Raw genomic sequence first — 18,362 nt, 5'->3', positions numbered from 1 at the left:
CTCAGCCTCTTTGGAGTGTCAGGTACCTTATAATAATCCTTGATGCCTTGGGAGGAAAATAGCAGGCTTAATGAGCTCCCTGGTCAGCTGGAGAGTCAGGAGAGTCAGCACCACTTGCAGAGCTCATGGTGCAGAGTGGGAAGCTGGCCTCCAGCACTCCTCACCTCTCTTATGGATGCTCTGTACTGTCCATGTTGACTCATCTTCCTGAGTGTCTTTAGGAGATGGAAATGAGCCATCCTGGGTAGAGGGAACACAGAGGAAAGAGTCTCATCAGATGGAGAGGCTGTGTATCTGACAGAACATTCTGGTTCCCAGCAAAGGAAGAGGGTGAAGAGGCCACAGGTCTTCATCATCATCTGTCTACCCTGAAATGTTTATTGAAAGTGAGGAGGGCAAGGAGAGGGTAGAGTATTCCTGGTGTCTCTTGATGGCGTGGTTTCCCTGGCATGAGGCCGTCTCCACGTGAAGATTGTTAGGCCAGATGGATGAGGGTTTGAGAAGGAACAGATTTTGGGTGGATGGAGGAAAACAGATGAGCAGATGGAACCTGAGGCAGCTTTGCCTTTTCTTTTTCCTTATTTTAGTAGGAAAGATAATTGCACGGATCTCGTGTTTTAGAGCAGGGCTGTAGAGCCCTGGAATGCAGAGCGACCTGTGATGTCCCACCTGACCTGTAAAACACTGTGCAGAGGACTTAAATCTGCCTCCTCCTCACAAGGGTTCTGTAAGACGTGGAATTTGGCTCTCGGAGAAGCATGCAGAAGAGCGTTAGTTCTGGTGAGAAAATCAGCTTAAGTGTGTCACAGGGACCTGAGAAACTTTGGTCTTTATGAAGCAACTTACTGACACTAACATCTTGTTCTGGGAAGATCTGCAGTGAAGAGTGTGGAGGAGAAAGGGGTTCTCTGAGTGAGAGCAGTAAGGAGGGCTAAACGTCAACCCTTGGCATGGCTGTTTCAGCAGATGCCCTGCTTGTCTCTTCCTGATTTAGAATCTAAAGTTGCTGTGGAAGCTGGGAGAAAACCACTAATCTGAAGTCCCTACAAAGAAAGACATCTACATATAGAGTCCAGCCGCATTAGAGAGAGTGGGTGGATTCCGTGGCCTGTTTGGGTTGGAACTGCCCGCTGAGCTGTTCAGAAGGAACCACTGCATCAAAGCGAAGCTCACCCAGTTTTGTCTTTGGCAGACTAGGTTGGAACACCCTTCCTTGTGTCCTCTTGTGGTTTTGGTGACCACCCAATTACCTATTACATCTTTTTTTAAGAACTACTTAGAAATTCGTGTTCTCAGACCACATAATTCTCAAACTTTCAGTGGCTGGCAGTTGGTGGTGGGGTGGTGGTGGTAGTTAAGGCATTTGTAATAATAATAATATGGCTTTACTTCCCTGAATCCAGTTCTGGTCTTATTTTCCCTCAGTGCACGTTCAGCACTGTGTCTGTGCCTGTGGGTGTGTGACTTTGTTGGGGGCTTTTGACTTTTGTTTTTAGAAGGTGCATTCCTACACAAAACGGAGTTGTCCTGACAAACTTGGCTGAATTCTATTTCTTTAAGACATACAATTTGCTTTTCTCCTGTTTGGACTTTTCCATTATGATCATGTAGAAACTTATTCAGTGTTTTTTGGGTCTATGTCCAAGTGCCCTAACAACTGTTAGTGTTTACAGTGAGTCTGAGGAACAGGCAAATTAAATGACTTTCTGAGATCAAAACCAAGAAATGACCTGTCCTTCCTCTGTTGTTCATTTCTTAAGAAGGTAACAAGTTTATGAGAATCTGAGGTTCTCTTCATTTGGACAAAGATGTATATTGACAAAGGGTTAGAAATCATGGGTTACTTTATTTGAAAATCAGAAAACATTAACTTGCATAAATGTCTTTGATTTGTCTGTGGCAGTCTGTAATGCTCACATATGACCACTAGATGGCATATATTCCATGTTTCAAGTTAAGCGCCACGGCAGAACTAACAGATGAGAGAAGCCAAGGAGATCGACATTCAGCTTCAGGGTTGTTCAGAAAAGTGATGCATAGGGCCTGAGATGGCTATGGAAAATGTTTTCCAAAACTAGTCACAGCAAGCACAAGACGACTTCAGAAATTCCCTTATTAGAACCTGGCCTATTCATATCTAGATGACACTGTGAGTTTTATAATGCAAATAGATTTTTTTGTTTGTTTGTTTGTTTGTTTTAAATCCCTCATAAACTCAGGTTTTAAGTTCTGACCAAAAATACATGGAAGCTGGTAAGGCTAAGGAGGCCCTTCCTAGGCCTCAGGGCCAGCTTCTTTGGACTGAAACTATAAAAAAAACCCACCACTAGGCTATTCTAGGACTAAACTAGAGAGCTGTCTATCACTGGGTGTCATGCAGCTGTGCTGTCCATTAACCACTAGGTGTGCCCTGCAAATGTCTATCTCAGGGGCGGAGGGGTCATGGGGTGGAGGGTGAGCAGACCGCAGAGGCTGCTGCTGAGGTTCTAAGGTAGGTCTTGTGGCCTCTTGTGAAGTGGTTTTTAACTGCTAATGAAACTTACTCTTTTTTTTTTCTACATCATGCAGGCCTATTATGGAAAATATGAGATATAACAGGAATACAAAAAATAAGTGACGTTTGCCCAGCATTGCTGCCGTTTTATGTGTGGGTTTTTCTGTGCACCCCGTGCTCATTCTGCCTGACCTAAAGGAATGTGCCCCCTTCTGGAGCAGTCATAGGCCCCCGTTTGCCTGATAATCCAAAGTTGCTATTGATGGACACCTGTTGTATTTCACTATTTCATTGTCTTTTCCTTTTACAGCCTCAAGCAGCCTGCCACCCTGCCATCTTCAGAATCGTAGATGAAATGTTCAGGTAAATACAATGTCTTTGGGAGTAGTTGATCTGGAAATGCTCAGCTTCCAAACATAATAAAAACCTTGCAGTAGTCTCTGGCTGTCATGGAAAAGCAGACACTTGAGTTTTGGGGTAGTTGGTGGTGAAAACTCAGAAGTGATTGCATACTGAAAAGACAGTAGTAGCTAGAAATGAGGCAGTATTCTTGAGCCTTTTTATACTCAGTGATAGAGAAGTGGGATTGAATTAGTTAAATATACATGCAGGGTTTTCCCCAGCTCCAAGTAAAGCAAGCAGTACAGCCCTTCACCACATGAGGGCTGACTGGGCTTTTGTCAAGACCTTGAAGAAAGCCAAGAGACACAGAGCTGTTCTGAGCAGAGCCATTTGAAAGGCAGAATAAACCTACATTACAACAGCATGGTGGTTTTTATTTTAAAGAGTCAGGTCCTGAGGGCATGTGCTGACTTTAGAAGACCAGCGATAAGGAGTGTGTAACACACCAGGTTGGCTCTGCTCCTGAAGTTCATGGGGGTTGTAATTGTAGAGTCCTAAAGACAGACTAAGGCTTCCAGCCCCATGTGGACGTGAGCAACTAGGGTCTGGATCTGCCTTCAAACCACTCTCTCTCACATAGCTATGGAGGAAGGGCTCTAGGGTAGACAGCAGGCTCCAGGAAAGGAATTTTCTAAGATTTATTATTTTTATTTATGTGTAGATATATACGTGTCTGTGTGGGTATATGCAGTGGTGCAGGTGCCTGCAGAGGTCAGAGGTGTCAGAGTCCCAGGAGCTAGTTGCAGAAGGTTGTGAGCTGCCTGGTGTGGATGCTGGCAATTGAATTCAAATCCTCTGGAAAAGCAGCAAGTGCTCTTCACACTGAGCTACCTCCCCAGACCTAGGAAAGGAAGTTTGACAACCAATACCTCACCGTTTGTGTTGCTCTTAAAACATACCAGCTTTAACCTAAATGGCCACAGATGTGAGAAGACAGGAGTGTTTTTGTTTAAGGATAGTCAAGTTTGAAAAAAAGATTTTTTTTCTTAAACCAAAAGGAAAGTTAATTGTATAAAAATGCATGGAAACCAAACCAAGTACACCTGATTTCCCTGCTCTCTGGTGATTCTGACTGAGTCTGTCCTTCTCCAGGCAGCTCTGTCCCAGCTGCTAAAAGCAAAACACCTGCTGTTGATACTGTTTGGGCCATGAACATGAAGGTGCTTGAAAACAGTAGCCAGCCCATGGGAAGGGCGAGTGAGAAAGACTTGAAGGTGGCTGCTCCCTCCTGCCTCCACTCAGGATGAGCTCAGAGCAGCTCCAGCTGTGGCGTGGGTTTGTGATGTGTATGGAGCAGCAGCATGTTGTCACCTCGCTTTGCTTTGTTCAGGTTTGTGCTGCTGGAGACTGATGGAGCCCCAGAAGTACTAGCTGCTCTTCAGGTATTCATGTCATGCTTGACAGAAGCTCTGGAAAAAGAAAACAAGCAGGTACATCATACTGTGAGTGCTGCTCAGTCCCTTCAGAGTGCAGGAGGCTGCTGTGGGCACTGGTGTTTACTGGTATTGGGGACCACCCACAGCCTCACACGTGCTAGGAGCATGCTCTGACACTGGCTGCACTCCCAGTCTTGTTTTCAGAAATGTTGATGGAGTCTTGTTCACAAAGAGAGCTTCCAAAGGACCACTCCTGCAGAGATGAAGTGTTTTAACTGAAAGTAAAGATTTTTGTCTGTCGTCCCATGCCCTGTGCCCGTAACCATTTGCTCACTGCTGTGACTTGAGTGCGTCTTCACATGGGCCTCTCTCTAGAGGGAAAATCCCTACCAGCCCTAATCCCTCCCTTGCTGTCTGTGTTTACCTTCTGTCTGCTGCTGGCCCTGTGGCCAGCAGGAGACATTGTGTAGTCTACCTAGGACGCACTATAGAAACTGCAAGCTGGGCGTTCTCAACCATCATTGTCTTTATTCTCACCAGAGTCCCCGGAGAGAAAGGAGGTGGGGAAAGGGAGGAACTTGAAGAACTAGTAGAAGTTGGATGCCATCAGTAGAACAGAGGACTCCAAGCTCCCATCAGTAGAGGTTGGACAGCATCTGTGAGGGCTGCTGGCCAGTTAGAATGACCATGTGAAGCAGGAGCTTTTCCTATCAAGCAGCTTTGGCCACAGGGATGATATTTATGTGGTGCTTTGCCTACTTGGAATAGCACTGGTTCTAGACATCTTTCCTGTGAAGGATGGCCTATTCTCCTATGCTGCTGTCTGCAGTCTTACTTAGGAGGGCAGAGCTAGGTTGTTCAACCCTCTAAAATCCTACTCAGCCCAAGGCTGTAGAGTTCTCTTAGGTTTTAGCAGATGTTTCTGCTTTCTAAGGCAACTATAAACATGTATGGCTTATTCTTGCCATCCCTCTTTCCCTGGGGAAGTTAACTAGATTATAGCAAACAACATTGATGATTCCCAGCTTGGCATCTGGGAGGAGACCTCAACCAAAAGGCACTGGCTTGCACTCACTGTTTTGAACATAGCTGTAAACATGTGCTGTCCTGCTTTATACACTCTTGGTATCCCCAGGGTGGAAATGGCCTCCATCAAACCTTGTCCTTGGTTCGACTTCTGGGTTGCCCAAGTTGGGACAGAGGACAAGAGAAAGTTTTTTCCTTAGCATTGACTTGAATGTTGTTCTGGGTTTGCCCTGAGTGCCTGATGCCCTTGGTGCTGTGGATTTGAACTGGAGTTATAGTGCCTTTAATTTAAAACAGTGACTTCTGGTCACATATGTCTAGGAGTGAGAGAGGTACACACTGGGCCCTGGTTTTAGGCAAGGTAGGAATCCAGAAACAAGAGTTTATCACCTGCCTTTGGCTCCACGCACAGGTGAGCAGCAACCTCTTGACCTTGCAAACACCTTCACATACACATGCAATGATTTATGAGACACAGGGGCAGCACATATGACCCCTGAGCCTAGCTTCTCTACTCGGTGCTCTAAAGATGGTGTCAGGCCTCTGACACTGGTGAGAGGTGGCTTTGTGGCAGTCCACTGCACAAATGTACTGCGGCATCGCCATTCTCTGCTTCCTTTGCTTTTTGCTGTAAACATCTTGTGATGTTGAACCTTTGCTGGGTGACAAGAGTGGAAGTGCCCATTCGTGGTGTGGAGTTGGGTTCACAGGTCCTGCCATGTTGGTCACAAAGTACAGTGCTCTCTTATCCCACTCATATCCCTTTGTCAGAGAGGATATTGTATGTAGCAGGAATCTTAAAAGTTCTTATTAATAAAATCAAACCCAAGGCCAGTTATTGTGGCCAATGCTGGTAGATCAGAGAGACAGAACAAGCCACAGCTATCTCACCTCACCGGATCCTCAGCTGGTCTTGTCTCCTCAGACTGGAGGCCTCTGAGTCCTCATCCGGAATGGGTCTCAGCTGAATTACTGCTCAAAAGCCTGAATGCTTAACCAGCCAAAATCTTCTAGTTTCTGGTCCTCACGCCTTATATATCTTTCTGCTTTCTACCACCACTCCCTGGGATTAAAGGCTGGCTTTCTGGGATTAAAGGCGTGTGTCACCATGCTTGGCTATTTCCAATGTGGCCTTGAACTCACAGAGATCCAGAGGGATTTCTATCTCTGGAATGCTAGGATTAAAGGTGTGAGTGCCACCATTTTCTAGCCTTTGTATCTAGTGGCTGTCTGTTCTCTGACCCCAGATAAATTTATTAGAGTACACAATATTTTGGGGAACACAGTACCACCACAATTGTACGTGCTTCTTTCCGATCTACCCTCTCCTCGTCCCCAGTGTGGGGAGCATGGAACAGCACTACTCAGCAGCAGGCAAGAACTTGAGCTTGCGCTCTAAGCTTTTGTGGAGTACAGGCAGCCATGGGTCAGGGGCGGGGGTTCCAACAGTTGAACAGATAAACAGTGGGTTCTGTTGAGTCTCCCACAGATTAAGTTATCACATTGGGTGGAATATTGTTAAATCCAACAAAGCTGACAACAGGAAGGGCCTCAGCATGGGAACTATACCCACTTCTCACTAAGGCCCCTGGGACAGCAGGGCATGGAACCACAGCTCAATGTGATCCCAGGACTTCTGAGGTAGGAAACAGAGCTCTACTAGATGTCCAATAAAGGAAAGAAACAGATGGGACAAAAGAAAACCATGTCAAGAGATAGCTTCAATCCCAGCATGTTAAAGGGATGCTCAATTATGAAAATCAAAAGATGGAGTAAAAAGGCAGGTGTGTCAGATTGGATTTGAAACCAGACCAAGTCTGTGTTGTTTCCAGAGACCCCATTCGAAAGACAGTGGCTGGAAGTGAAGGGAGAGATAGCTGCTGTACAGAAAGGAAGTGCAGGGCTCTCAGGTGTAGAGAAGACAGATTTAGACAGTGGCATTCACAGTGACAGAGTATCTGTTCATCAGGAGACATGCCAGTCATAAACATGCAGGGACTCAGAATGCATGAAGCAGAACTGATGGCAGAAATGGACAAACCCAACCCCACATAAAATACCTGGAAGCTGCTTTGCTGAGGACAACCGAAAACAGCCCAAATACAATGGCAAGAAGCCATGTGCAGGAGCCTTCAGGTCTGTTCCCCTGACCTGCCCTTCTGCTTCTTGGTTTCTCTCAGGCGAGCAGTGACCCCTCTCCAGGGCTGGGAATCAAGCCTATGGCCTTATATGACAGACTCTGGCCCCTGCAGCAGGCTCTCTCAAATGCAAATACATAGGCTGATTCTCAGACTAAGTTGGACATACAAAGGACCTACAAAACCAGAAAGCAAACAGTTTGAGGACTCATACTAAGAGTAATTAAGCCAGTGAGGAGTTGACAAGACAGACAGCGTCTAGATACAGGAGATGCTAGGGCAGCATAGTGAGGGAGTTTATAAAAACAACTGGATACCCATTGGGGTGGGGGTATACCTCAGACCACCACAGAAAGCACACAGAACGTGTTCTGAGATGGATCATAGGCTTCAATAGGAAGGTCAAAACTATAAAGCCCTTAGGAGAAAATGTCATAGCATCTCTCTTTTTTTTTTCTTTAACATTGGATAATCAAAGATTTCCTAGAAACAATGCTCCAAACAAAACAAAACATTGGCCATACAGAAAGAAATAGATAATAGGCTTCATTAAATTATAGTGTCTGTTCTGTGGTAGATGCCTTTGAAGATGAACAGGTTGTCCAGTAGCTTAGAGGAAGTATCTGCAGTATTCATTCTAGAAGACTTTGTCTCTTACAGCTTCATAGGAAACAAGAGCCAGGTTTTTGTTTTTTGGATACACACTTCGGAAAGCTATTCAAACTGTTGCTGAGCACATGAACAGAGTTCAGCATCACCTGCCACACAGAGCAAGCTCAGAAGCAAGCATGTGTGAAGTAATGTTTCATGCCAGGCAGACCAGCTAAAATTAATGAGTTCCAGAACACCCATTATTGACAAGTAATTCTCATTCCATGATGGTGGGAATGGAACATTGTTGGCCTTGAAAAGCTACCTCTTCCATGGTACTCACCCTAGAAAATTGAAAGACCGGTCCACAAAGACAGACTTGAATGTTAGTAGCAGTTTTAATTCTACTCATCTTTGAGGGGTATATTCATTACTTCTAAGCAGTGCAAAAGAATGAGCTGTGTATGCAGTCGGATGAGTCCTGTGACCACGAAGACTAGATGCAGAAGCATGCACACTCAGTGTGTCTGTTTGTGTGAAAATTGGGAATAAGTGATCTAATTCTTGATCTCTCCTATTGAAATAAAAATATTGATTGCCAGGCTAGGGTTGGAGGTTGACTTTAAGAGTCCTGGGGAACTCCCCAAGGTGACAGCAGCATTGTGTGTGTCATGATGGGGTACTAGTCAGGCGGATTCACAGACTCATCCAAGATTATCAAGCTGTATACTTATGGCCTGTGTAACTTATGTGTTGTAGACTTTACCTGGTTTTATTGTTGCTTGTTTTATTTCAGAACCTCTGTGCCTTTGGGAGGCACTGGTAAGTAAGTATAGCCTCCAGCTCTCAGCATAAGAGCTGCCTGTTAGAGACTGATTGTCATGAATGCCACACTGAGATCCTCAGTCCCACAAGTGTTTAGCAGCCCTCTCTGAAATAGAAGATAATGCTTGTGGCTTGGTTTGGGTGAGGAGAAACCTCAGTAAAGATGGCAGCAAGATAATGTGACTTCCCCAAGTTCCAGAAGATGACTTTTAAAAGATACTGTTTTAGCTACTTATGAGATTACTGGAAGCATGTTTATAAAAGTGTTTGAGGCTGCATTCTGTTGCGTTAGTACAGCGGGTCTCTGGGGCAGACAGGCAGAGGTCTGTAGTGTCCTCACAGCCTTCCAGCCCCAGCATTCATGCCACTTCCATTCTGACTCTCGTAGACAAAGTTTTCCCTCAAGACCTACTTTCCTTACGGTGCTCCATCTCTCACTGCAGTGCTGGCCCAGCGCCCTGAAGGTGAGTGAGGGCCTTTGCTGTGACATAGTGGCTTGTGGGAATGAACACGGTAACCCATGGTCCCTACCTCCCGATCTTCTCTTCCTCCTCAGAAGAAAGTTTGTGTGGAGTTTTATGTGAGACCCTGCTTTGTGTCCAGGTATGATAAGGGAAAAGTAGAGAGCCCGGCTCCTGGGATAGTCAGTCAGCCTCTGATAACAGCTTCGCTGAGACTCAGGGACAAGCTGAGTCAGAGTACAACAGTACCTTTGTTTGTTTTTCCTTTCTTTGCTCCATGCAGCCTTGTTACAGAACAAAGGATAAAGTGAAGAATGAGGCCATAGAATTTTAGGGAGACTTTTTTCATACAAGCCAAGAAGAAGATTTTGAAAAGATTCAGTAATATTCTATTGTTAGGCCCCAGTCTTTTCTGATTCATCTGCCAGTCTGCTTCCCTAGGCCATGTCTGTAATCTACTGGTGTTGATCTGCGGCAGTGTCTATGAGCTCATGTTTAGGGAATGTCTCAGCTATGGAGTATAAAGGAGACATTTCCCTCTGACGCCAGCCGACAGTCTGTAGACAAGGCCTGTGACAGGAAGGGGAGGGATGGACGAGGGCTCATGTTTCCTGCTGTGGCCACTGTGGCTGCTTCCCCTGTCCTTGAGTAAGATCTGTTTGAGGTAAGCAGACAATCCAGGGTTTCAAAGCATTTTACAAAGTCTAGATACCTTTTCCTTTGTGTAGAAGATGCAGCTTCTTGCTCCAGGTGACGTCCATGACAAAACCCCGTGACAGAGCTGGGTGAGCACAGTGGCTTCGGTGGGATGCCTGCACGGTGGTTTTTAAATCTTCTCCTCCACCATACCCAGGAGCACTCACAGCCTTTCTTCTTTTCTCTTTCTTTCTTTCTTTCTTTCTTTCTTTCTTTCTTTCTTTCTTTCTTTCTTTCTTTCTTTCTTTCTTTCTTTCTGTCTGTCTGTCTGTCTGTCTGTCTGTCTGTCTTTTTTTTTCATTCATTTGGGATTTGGGACACAGTAGGAAAAGTTTAGCAGAATAGAAAGTTGAGGACTACAACTGTCCTCAGACCACGGTGTAAGGCCAGACCTGCTGTGGAGTAGTCTGAGAACCTCAACACACTGGAGGATAGGTTATGAAACCCAGATGCAATTCAGTCATGTCCCACAGCATGAACTCAGGCTATCTGCCTTCTCATCCCTCAAAGACAACAAGTGACTTTAAGCAAAAACAGAGAAGTCAGGTGTTGATCCTGAGGACAGTTTGTATACGCATTGCTTTGGAGAGAAGTTGGTTATGTTAGGAGTGTAAGCCTGTGCTCATCAGAACTGTCCTTCATGTTCATGGTGAGGTCCTGGTCATAAAAAGTTACTGCCAAGTGATGACCTTCAGGAACTACAGGAGAAGAAAAGTAGTGTCTTGGTGACTAGTAAGGAGGAAATTCCACTTGCCTTCAGAAGTTAAGTCATGGGCCTGAGGGAGGGGATGCTGTGCACCCAGGTCTTCATTATGGAGGAGCAGCGGTGGCTTCCACCTCTGGTTGTCATGTGGTTGATTATAACCAAGATACATGCAGGTCAGATGCTCAAAGGCAGGTGTGAAATCAGACACACTTTAACAATCAAGCTTTTTTGCACAGTTCTCTGTGCTTCCCCCCCTCCCCCCGCCTGATCACACCCCCCAAAAACAGGTAAGCTAGCCATTTCTTGCCCTTGCTTGTATATTCAGTATGATCCCTTTGTATTTTGATGTCACAAATTTGAGATGGAGTCAGAATGTGGTAAAAAGAAAATGCAGGGCATCTGGCAACAAGGCAGTCCAAGTTTTAGGGTGGGTGTGGAGGGACTCTTTTACTGACTTCCATGCACCTTAGTTAAAGATTTCAAGTTAAAGCACTTGAAATCAGGCATGCTGTGCGGGGCTGTAGTCCCAGTTCCCGGAAGGCAGAGGTGGACAAATAGTAAGTTCAAGGCCAATTTGGGCTACATAGTGAGTTAAGGGCATCCTGGGCTATAATAGTAAGACCCTGTCTCAAACAAGAAAACAAAAGAAACTTTCAAGTTTGACTCAGACACAGACATCCTGGTTGAGAGAAGTATGACATGAGTTCTGTGAATGGCGGGGGTGGGGGCATTTCTGTACAATGCTTTCAGTCTAAGCTGCAGGCGTCTCCCCATGAGTTTGGCTTTCCTTCAGTTCCTCCTCTGACTTCTTTCCACCCACAGCTATCCCACAGAGACATCGGCTCCAGCCGCTGCTGCACATTTCCCAACTCCTCAGAGAAGCAGTTGAAGACCATACTCATGGGTGAGCAAATTCTCACCACCTTTGACCCTCTCACAGGTGGCCTCCCTGACCTCTCTTTGAGCAGGTTGGCAGCTGAAGGCTTTGCTCGACCATCACAGACAAACAAGTGCACACACTCACTGTCAGTAGGCAAGAGGTGGAGGAAGTGTGGAGCTTCAGGATCGCTCTGTGTGGGTCAGAGTGAGCAGCCAGCTTTGCAAGTGTGTCTGCATAGTCAGTTCTAGTAAGGTCTGCATTTACAGTTTGAAATATGCAAAGGAGAGAGACTCCAGAAATGAACAATGCCCCCACATGTTGAGCCCCTGGCTACCACATGAAGGTGTCCCTGGTTCCCTTAAGGAAGGAGACTGAGCTTTTGGCCAGTGGGAGGAAATGTTAACCATTTGTATCCTACCCGCTTTTCATTTTTTAAAATTATTTTCTTTAATCTCTCCAAGGGCTAGAAAGATGGCTCAGTGATTCAGAACACTTGCTGTTCTTGTACAGGACTCAGGGTTGGTTCCTTACATCCACATTAGGTGGCTCACAACTCCATATAACTCTAGTTCCAGAGGTTCTGATACTCCTTTTGGGTCTTTGTGGCCACTTACATGCACAAACACATATAAACAGACACATGCATAAATTTAAAAATAAGTAAACAAATGTCTCCAGAGCTAACAGACCTGTCCTAGAAGAAATTATTCCATGCAGCATGGTGGAGGCCTGCTGTGGGATGTTCTGTATGGCAAATGTGTTGCTCTGATTGGTTAATAAATAAAACACTGATTGGCCAGTGGCTAGGCAGGAAGGATAGGTAGGACTAACAGAGAGGAGAAAAGAAAGAACAGGAAGGCAGAAGGAGTCACTGCCAGCCGCTGCCAGGACAAGCAGCATGTGAAGATGCCGGTAAGCCACGAGCCACGTGGCAAGGTATAGATTTATGGAAATGGATTAATTTAAGCTATAAGAACAGTTAGCAAGAAGCCTGACACGGCCATACAGTTTGTAAGCAATATAAGTCTCTGTTTACTTGGTTGGGTCTGAGTGGCTGTGGGACGGACGGGTGACAAAGATTTGTCCTGACTGTGGGCAAGGCAGGAAAACTCTAGCTACAGAGGCCCTCCTCTAGGTACTAGTCTCCAAAAGCATTCCCATACGGGCTTGCCACCTTCTTCATAATACCTCCAACTTCCTCGGAGCTTGCCCATGTTCAGAGGATAAATGACAGCACGTTTTGTGTGACAAGCCCCTCCTGTCACTCTTCCCTCTAGGATTCTCTTGTCTGCTGTGTTCACATGTATGAACTGAGTGCTCTGTCCATCAGACACTCCTCAAACAAAAGGCTAGGGGTCAGGTGGGGTCACTGTCTGTAGCTGATGTTTTCTCTGGTCCTGCCCAGCCCCACGGACCCCACAGTCACTTATAAAATAATCACTCAGAAGCTTATATTAATTAAAACTGCTTGGCCATTACCTCAGGCTTACTACTGACTAGCTCTTACACTTAAACTCAGCTCATTTCTGTTCATCTATATGTTGCCACGTGTTCCATGGCTTTACCTGTGTGCCGTTACATGCTGCTCCCTAGACAGTGGGCTGGTGTCTCCTGACTCAGCCTTCTTCTTCCCCGTATTCTCCTTGTCTGCTTATCCCACCTATACTTCCTGCCTAGCTACTGGCCAATCAGCTTTTTATTTATCAACCAATCAGAGCAACACATATTCACAGCACATAGAACATCCCACAGCACCTCCCCTTTTCTGTGTAATCAAAAGGAAGGGTTTAGCTTTAACATAGTAAAATTATATATAATAGAACAGTTATCAAGCAAGAATTATAATATTTAGTCTATTTGTATTTGGCAAAAATCAAAGAAGATATCCTATCTATCCTATATTTGTGAGTCCAAGGTTTCATATCTACCTTATCTTCTATCAAAACCAAGGAAAACCATAATTATAACTATCTAGTCTTCAAGTACATCAGAGACCCCAAAAGGATATAATATTACCTAAGTAAACAGGAAATTCAACTTCTAAAAATCTAGAATGATAGAGACAGCTGGCTGCCTGGACAGAAGTGGAAGGCTGAGAGGGCAGAGAGGACGCTGCTGTCTGCCACCATGAGAAGCAAGATGTAAAGATACCGGTAAGCCACGAGCCATGTGGCAAAATACAGATTTATAGAAATGGGTTAATTTAAGATGTAAGATCAGCTAGTGAGAAGCCTGAGCCAATAGGCCATACAGTTTGTAATTAATATGAGCCTCTGTGTGTTCATTTGGGTCTGAGTGGCTGTGGGACCGCAAAGACATGGGGGGCTGGGTGGGCACAGGAAAACTTTGAGTTACAGCTGTCAGTGCCTGTGCACCCAGTGGGCCCTGGGCTCTCCCTGCAGGACAGGGTGGGAAGCAGGTATAAGACTTTTTTCCCCCTGAAAGAAGAGAGTGGAAGGTCAGGCCAGGCAGGTCTGTGCTGTGAGTAGGGTTGGCTGCTCAGTATACTTGCTGGTGAAATCTGTGGGAGAGACTTGGGCAGCCCTGCCCCTTCAGCTCTGTGCAGTGATGAGTTGCCCTCCCTCTGACAGGGATTAAGGATTTCCCTTCATTGTCCTGCAAACTTGATTTAAAACACATAAGTCAAATGTTCTAAGGGAAGTATGGGACGGCAGTGGCCAGAAAGCAAGAACCATGCTTAGAACTTGGGGATTCCACAAGCCCTGCAGACACTGCAAAGGCCGTGATGCTCCTGTCCAGATGAAAGTTCCCACCCGGGGCCTTTGTCTCCTGGGGCAATGCTGTCATGTTGTGACTGTCAGAGCTACAGTGATGGTACAGAGTCCATCCTTGAATACACATTACACTACCAAGTTTCAGGAGGGTGAGAGGATAGCTTGGAAAAAGTTTTGACCTTCCTGCCAGAGTGTCCGTTTGATGACAAGACAGGCAGACCAGAGCCACTTGGCAGAATGGTGCCTTTCTGCTGTGTTATGTAGCCACCTCCTCATGCTGGAGCCACCTGAGTGGCAAGTTGCAGGGTCTTACTATGCTTTGTGAGTCGCCGCCCCACCCCTGCCCCCAGTCACTCTTGGAGCCTAGAATTCTATAGATACCAGGATATAAAGACCTAAATATCCTTAGTCTTCAGTACACGTGGGCTTGGGATGGTCCCTTTGGTTGTCCTGTGATAGGCTTAGGGTGAGACACAAAGGTTTTCTGAATCCAGTTTGTTTCTCTGAGGATCTTTCTTCAGTGGGAAAGTACAATTTGAAGTACAAGTTCACAAACATTAAAGTTACTTTGAACAAAAGGAAGAAGGGTGGAGGTTGCCAGCTACCATGTGTATGTCTTGCTCTGTTCCAGGTCCCAGCAAGGTCCCTTCGAGAGTTGGTTTCTGTTTGTTCACTTTGGAGGATGGGTTGATCTGGCAGTGGAGCAGTTGCTGAGGAAGGAAGCTGAGCCCCCTGCAGGCCTGCTGTGGCTCTTGGTGTTCTATTACAGCCCACAGGATGGGAGTCAGCGGAGAGTGCAGAGCATGGTGGGTGCAGGCCCTACTGTGTGCTCAGGGTCGGGCCTCAGGGAGAAGAGAACACCCAGAGAAGGGGGACCTTTACTGGGTTTACCTTTATTGAACCCCCCAGGCACCCGGACTCAGAGCACTTGTAATATGTGTTGGGTATGTGTGCAATCCACTTGGACTGAGCTTGTAGCCCATGATGTTTTCCTGCCTCCACAGGGACCTGAGACAAGAGGCTGCCCCAGCCGTCAGGCTGCTCATGGTCTGGGCCTTCTGTTCTTGGGGTTATCTGATCCCAGGTTATTCTGCTCAGCTGCCTCAGCTGCCCTCATTTACCCCTGTGCCTCATCCCAGGGCTCCGTGCTTTAGGAGATCCCAATCAGGAGTGACAGCTGCTCCTGAGGCAGTCCGTGTCTTCTTCTCTTTCCCACCAACAGCCTGGCCAGTCTGCTTTCACCCCACTTAGCACTTTCCTGCATCAGCCAGACTTGTACTGAGGTAATCACATGATTTAACCATTTGGTCTCTAAATAACAGGGTTTCTGTGCATAGGACCAGGTAGATGTCTATGGAAAAGATGCTGTTATTTATGTAGAATGTAGTTATTTCAGGAAGCCATGCTTTGATTAAAGCTTTGCCACCTCCTTGCAAACATTTACTTGCTGGCTTTTAAAAACTTCAGTCTAGGGCTGGAGAGATGGCTCAGTGGTTAAGAGCACTGGCTGCTCTTCCAGAGGACCTGGGTTCAATTCCCAGCACACATGATAGCTCACAGCTGTCTGTAACTCCAGTTCCAGGGAATCTGACACCCTCACACAGAACTATGTGTAGGCAAAACACCATGCACGTGAAATAAAAATAAATTAAAACAAAGAAATACAACAAAAACAAAAAAACAAAAAGCAAAACAAAGCCTTCAGTCTCCGGTGCTTTTTGCCCACTTTAGTGATTAAAAGAAACAGGTTTTAGTGTGTGTGGAACAGCGCTCCTGTTTGTCCCAAATCAGAGGTGAGTGCAATCTTGTGTTTCATTTGCTTAAAGCAGTGGTTCTCAACCTGTGAGTCAGGACCCCTTGTGGGGGTGTAAAAAGACCCTTCCACAGGGGTTGCCTAAGACTATCAGAAAAACACAGAGATTTACATTATAATTCATAAGAGTAGCAAAATTAATTATGAAGTAGCAATAAAATAATTTGATGGTTGCGGGTCACCACAACACAAGGAACTGTGTTAAGGGGTCATATCATTGGGAAGGTTGAGAACCACTGACTTAAAGATTTCCATAGCATGGTGAAGATGAGCCTTGGAATTAAAAGAATTGAAAGTTGAGGATAATATTGGATCAGAATAAAGCATTTTAAAGATGTTATCATCTACATATGTATTTCAAGATTGCTGCTTAATTCAAAGGAAAACAGTCTTCACTTTAAAAGATCACATTTGGCTGGTGAGATGACTCAGCAGATAATGGCATTGGCCACCAAGACTGAAGACCTGAGTTCAACCCCGAGAATCCACATAATGGAAAAGGAGAACCAACTCCCAAAAGTTGACTTCTGACTTTCACACACACATTGTATTTCACATGCCACCTATACACAAATAAGTGAAATACAAATTAAAAATATATATTGCATTAAACTGACTAAGGACAATCCTAGTTCATGGCTTTCATCTCTTAGTAGGAATGATTAAGGTGTATGAAAGACTGGCCCTTTCATTTGCATTTTGAATTAGATTCTTTGTAAACTAAATTGGTAGGTATGTGTTAATCCATATGGATCATAGATACTTACAGAGACTGACTTTTGAAATACAGAGTAGTGTCTGAGCAGTCCTGTAAGATTTAATTTATAGGGGCCAGCAAGATGGCTCAGTAAGTAAAGACATTAGCTGCCAAGCCTGACAACCTGAGTTTGATCATGGGGCACATCATGGAAGGTGAGAACTAACTTCTAAAGTAGTCTCTGACCTCCATACATGTTCTGTGTACATGGGCTGCACATGTGTGTGCATATGGACACACAAATTTAATTTTTTTCTTTTTAAAATGGATTTAATTTCTAGAAAGTTCAGCTATAGGCACCTTTTAGTATTAGCTAACTTGGATTCAGGAGTATTTCTCGTTCTTTAAAGTATGCCTTGGTCTTTCTTGGGGTGATTAGACACCTGAATAAAAGCAGGCTACTCCATTCAGAGTAGTTTGGTATTACCTGTTTTCACTCCTTAGCTGGTCACTCAGAGGCAGCTACTGCCTAGTCCTAGAAGCCAGAGCTTCCCCTTACTAATGATGCCCTGACTAGAGCCGCTGGTGTGTGCCATACTTGAGGAAGGCGTCTTCCTACGTGCTAATGTAGACATGTTGACCCCTTGGTGGCCAGCAGGAACTCGAGTACAGGTGAACTCAGTGTTGCAGCACAGGGTGATAATAGGACTCTGGAGTTTGCTGATGCTTGTGCCTTTGCCTTAACTTAAAAATAGTAAGTCACTGTCAGTCACTTAGCTGCAAGTGCTGTGCTGTAGACAGACGAATCTCTCCTGCCCACTTGTTCCCGAATAACCAGTCAGAAGCTTGATATTAATTACAAACTGTTTGGCCTGTGACTCAGGCTTATTACTAGCTAGTTCTTATATCTTTAATAAACTCATTTCTATTAATCTATATATTGCCACATGGCCATGGTGTTACTGGTCTGCTGGCATTTTGCTCCTTGGGCAGCTGGATCTTCTGGCAGAGCAAATTCCCACAACACTGTGCTGACAGTCCTCTGCTGGGGTAAGGACTGTGGGGTAAAGTGGCATACCTGTCCTGCCTGGGGTACACCTTTGCCAGCGGTGTTCATCTGCTTTGGCTAACTAAATTGGACCATGAATTTAAGACTGTATTTTATGTACCCCTTGCCTTGGTCAGGGCTTCAAACCCTTCGGACACTGTCTTTTCACTTGTAAGAATCTTTTTGGAAAGGCAGAGATTCACACAAAGCTGCTTGCGCACAATGGGCATCAAAGCTGAGTTCATCGCTGCGGGATCTGAAATGGCCTGAGCTTGCATAAGCTGCTACTGAGTAAGTGGTGCTGGGTCCCAGCCGTGGACTGGCACACTACCAGGAAGAGTCCGTCCTGTTGCCAGATAGTCTTAGGCACATGACCGTTGGACAGCAGCAGTAAACAGTTACTCCCAATGCGGGGAGCACAGGGTGCCCAGTGGCTCCTTCAGAGGATGAGTGGTGGGTTTTTTTTTTAAATCA

General features: G+C 45.5%; 1 protein-coding gene across 6 annotated transcripts in view; it reads left to right on the top strand.

Moving 5' to 3' along the window:
- The window catches only part of Fancc (FA complementation group C), a 184,035-nt gene that overhangs the window by 149,679 nt on the left and 15,994 nt on the right, over positions 1-18,362 (top strand). For 5 of the 6 annotated variants that reach the window (XR_013051712.1, XM_076573540.1, XM_006981726.4 and 2 more), the window contains 5 exons: positions 2,805-2,857; positions 4,227-4,326; positions 9,241-9,316; positions 11,538-11,619; positions 14,962-15,136. Coding sequence is in view for 5 of the 6 variants with exons in the window: in XM_076573540.1 (XP_076429655.1) it covers positions 2,805-2,857; positions 4,227-4,326; positions 9,241-9,316; positions 11,538-11,619; positions 14,962-15,136 (486 nt within the window). In the remaining variant the exon portion in view is untranslated. The remainder of the gene's footprint in view (positions 1-2,804; positions 2,858-4,226; positions 4,327-9,240; positions 9,317-11,537; positions 11,620-14,961; positions 15,137-18,362) is intronic. The other variant, XM_076573539.1, reaches the window with a different exon arrangement.

This window comes from Peromyscus maniculatus, chromosome 5, assembly GCF_049852395.1.
Source record: "Peromyscus maniculatus bairdii isolate BWxNUB_F1_BW_parent chromosome 5, HU_Pman_BW_mat_3.1, whole genome shotgun sequence".
NCBI classification, from domain to species: domain Eukaryota; kingdom Metazoa; phylum Chordata; class Mammalia; order Rodentia; family Cricetidae; genus Peromyscus; species Peromyscus maniculatus.
Note: the sequence above shows the minus strand (reverse complement) of the source record. Positions and strands in the feature narration are given on the sequence as shown.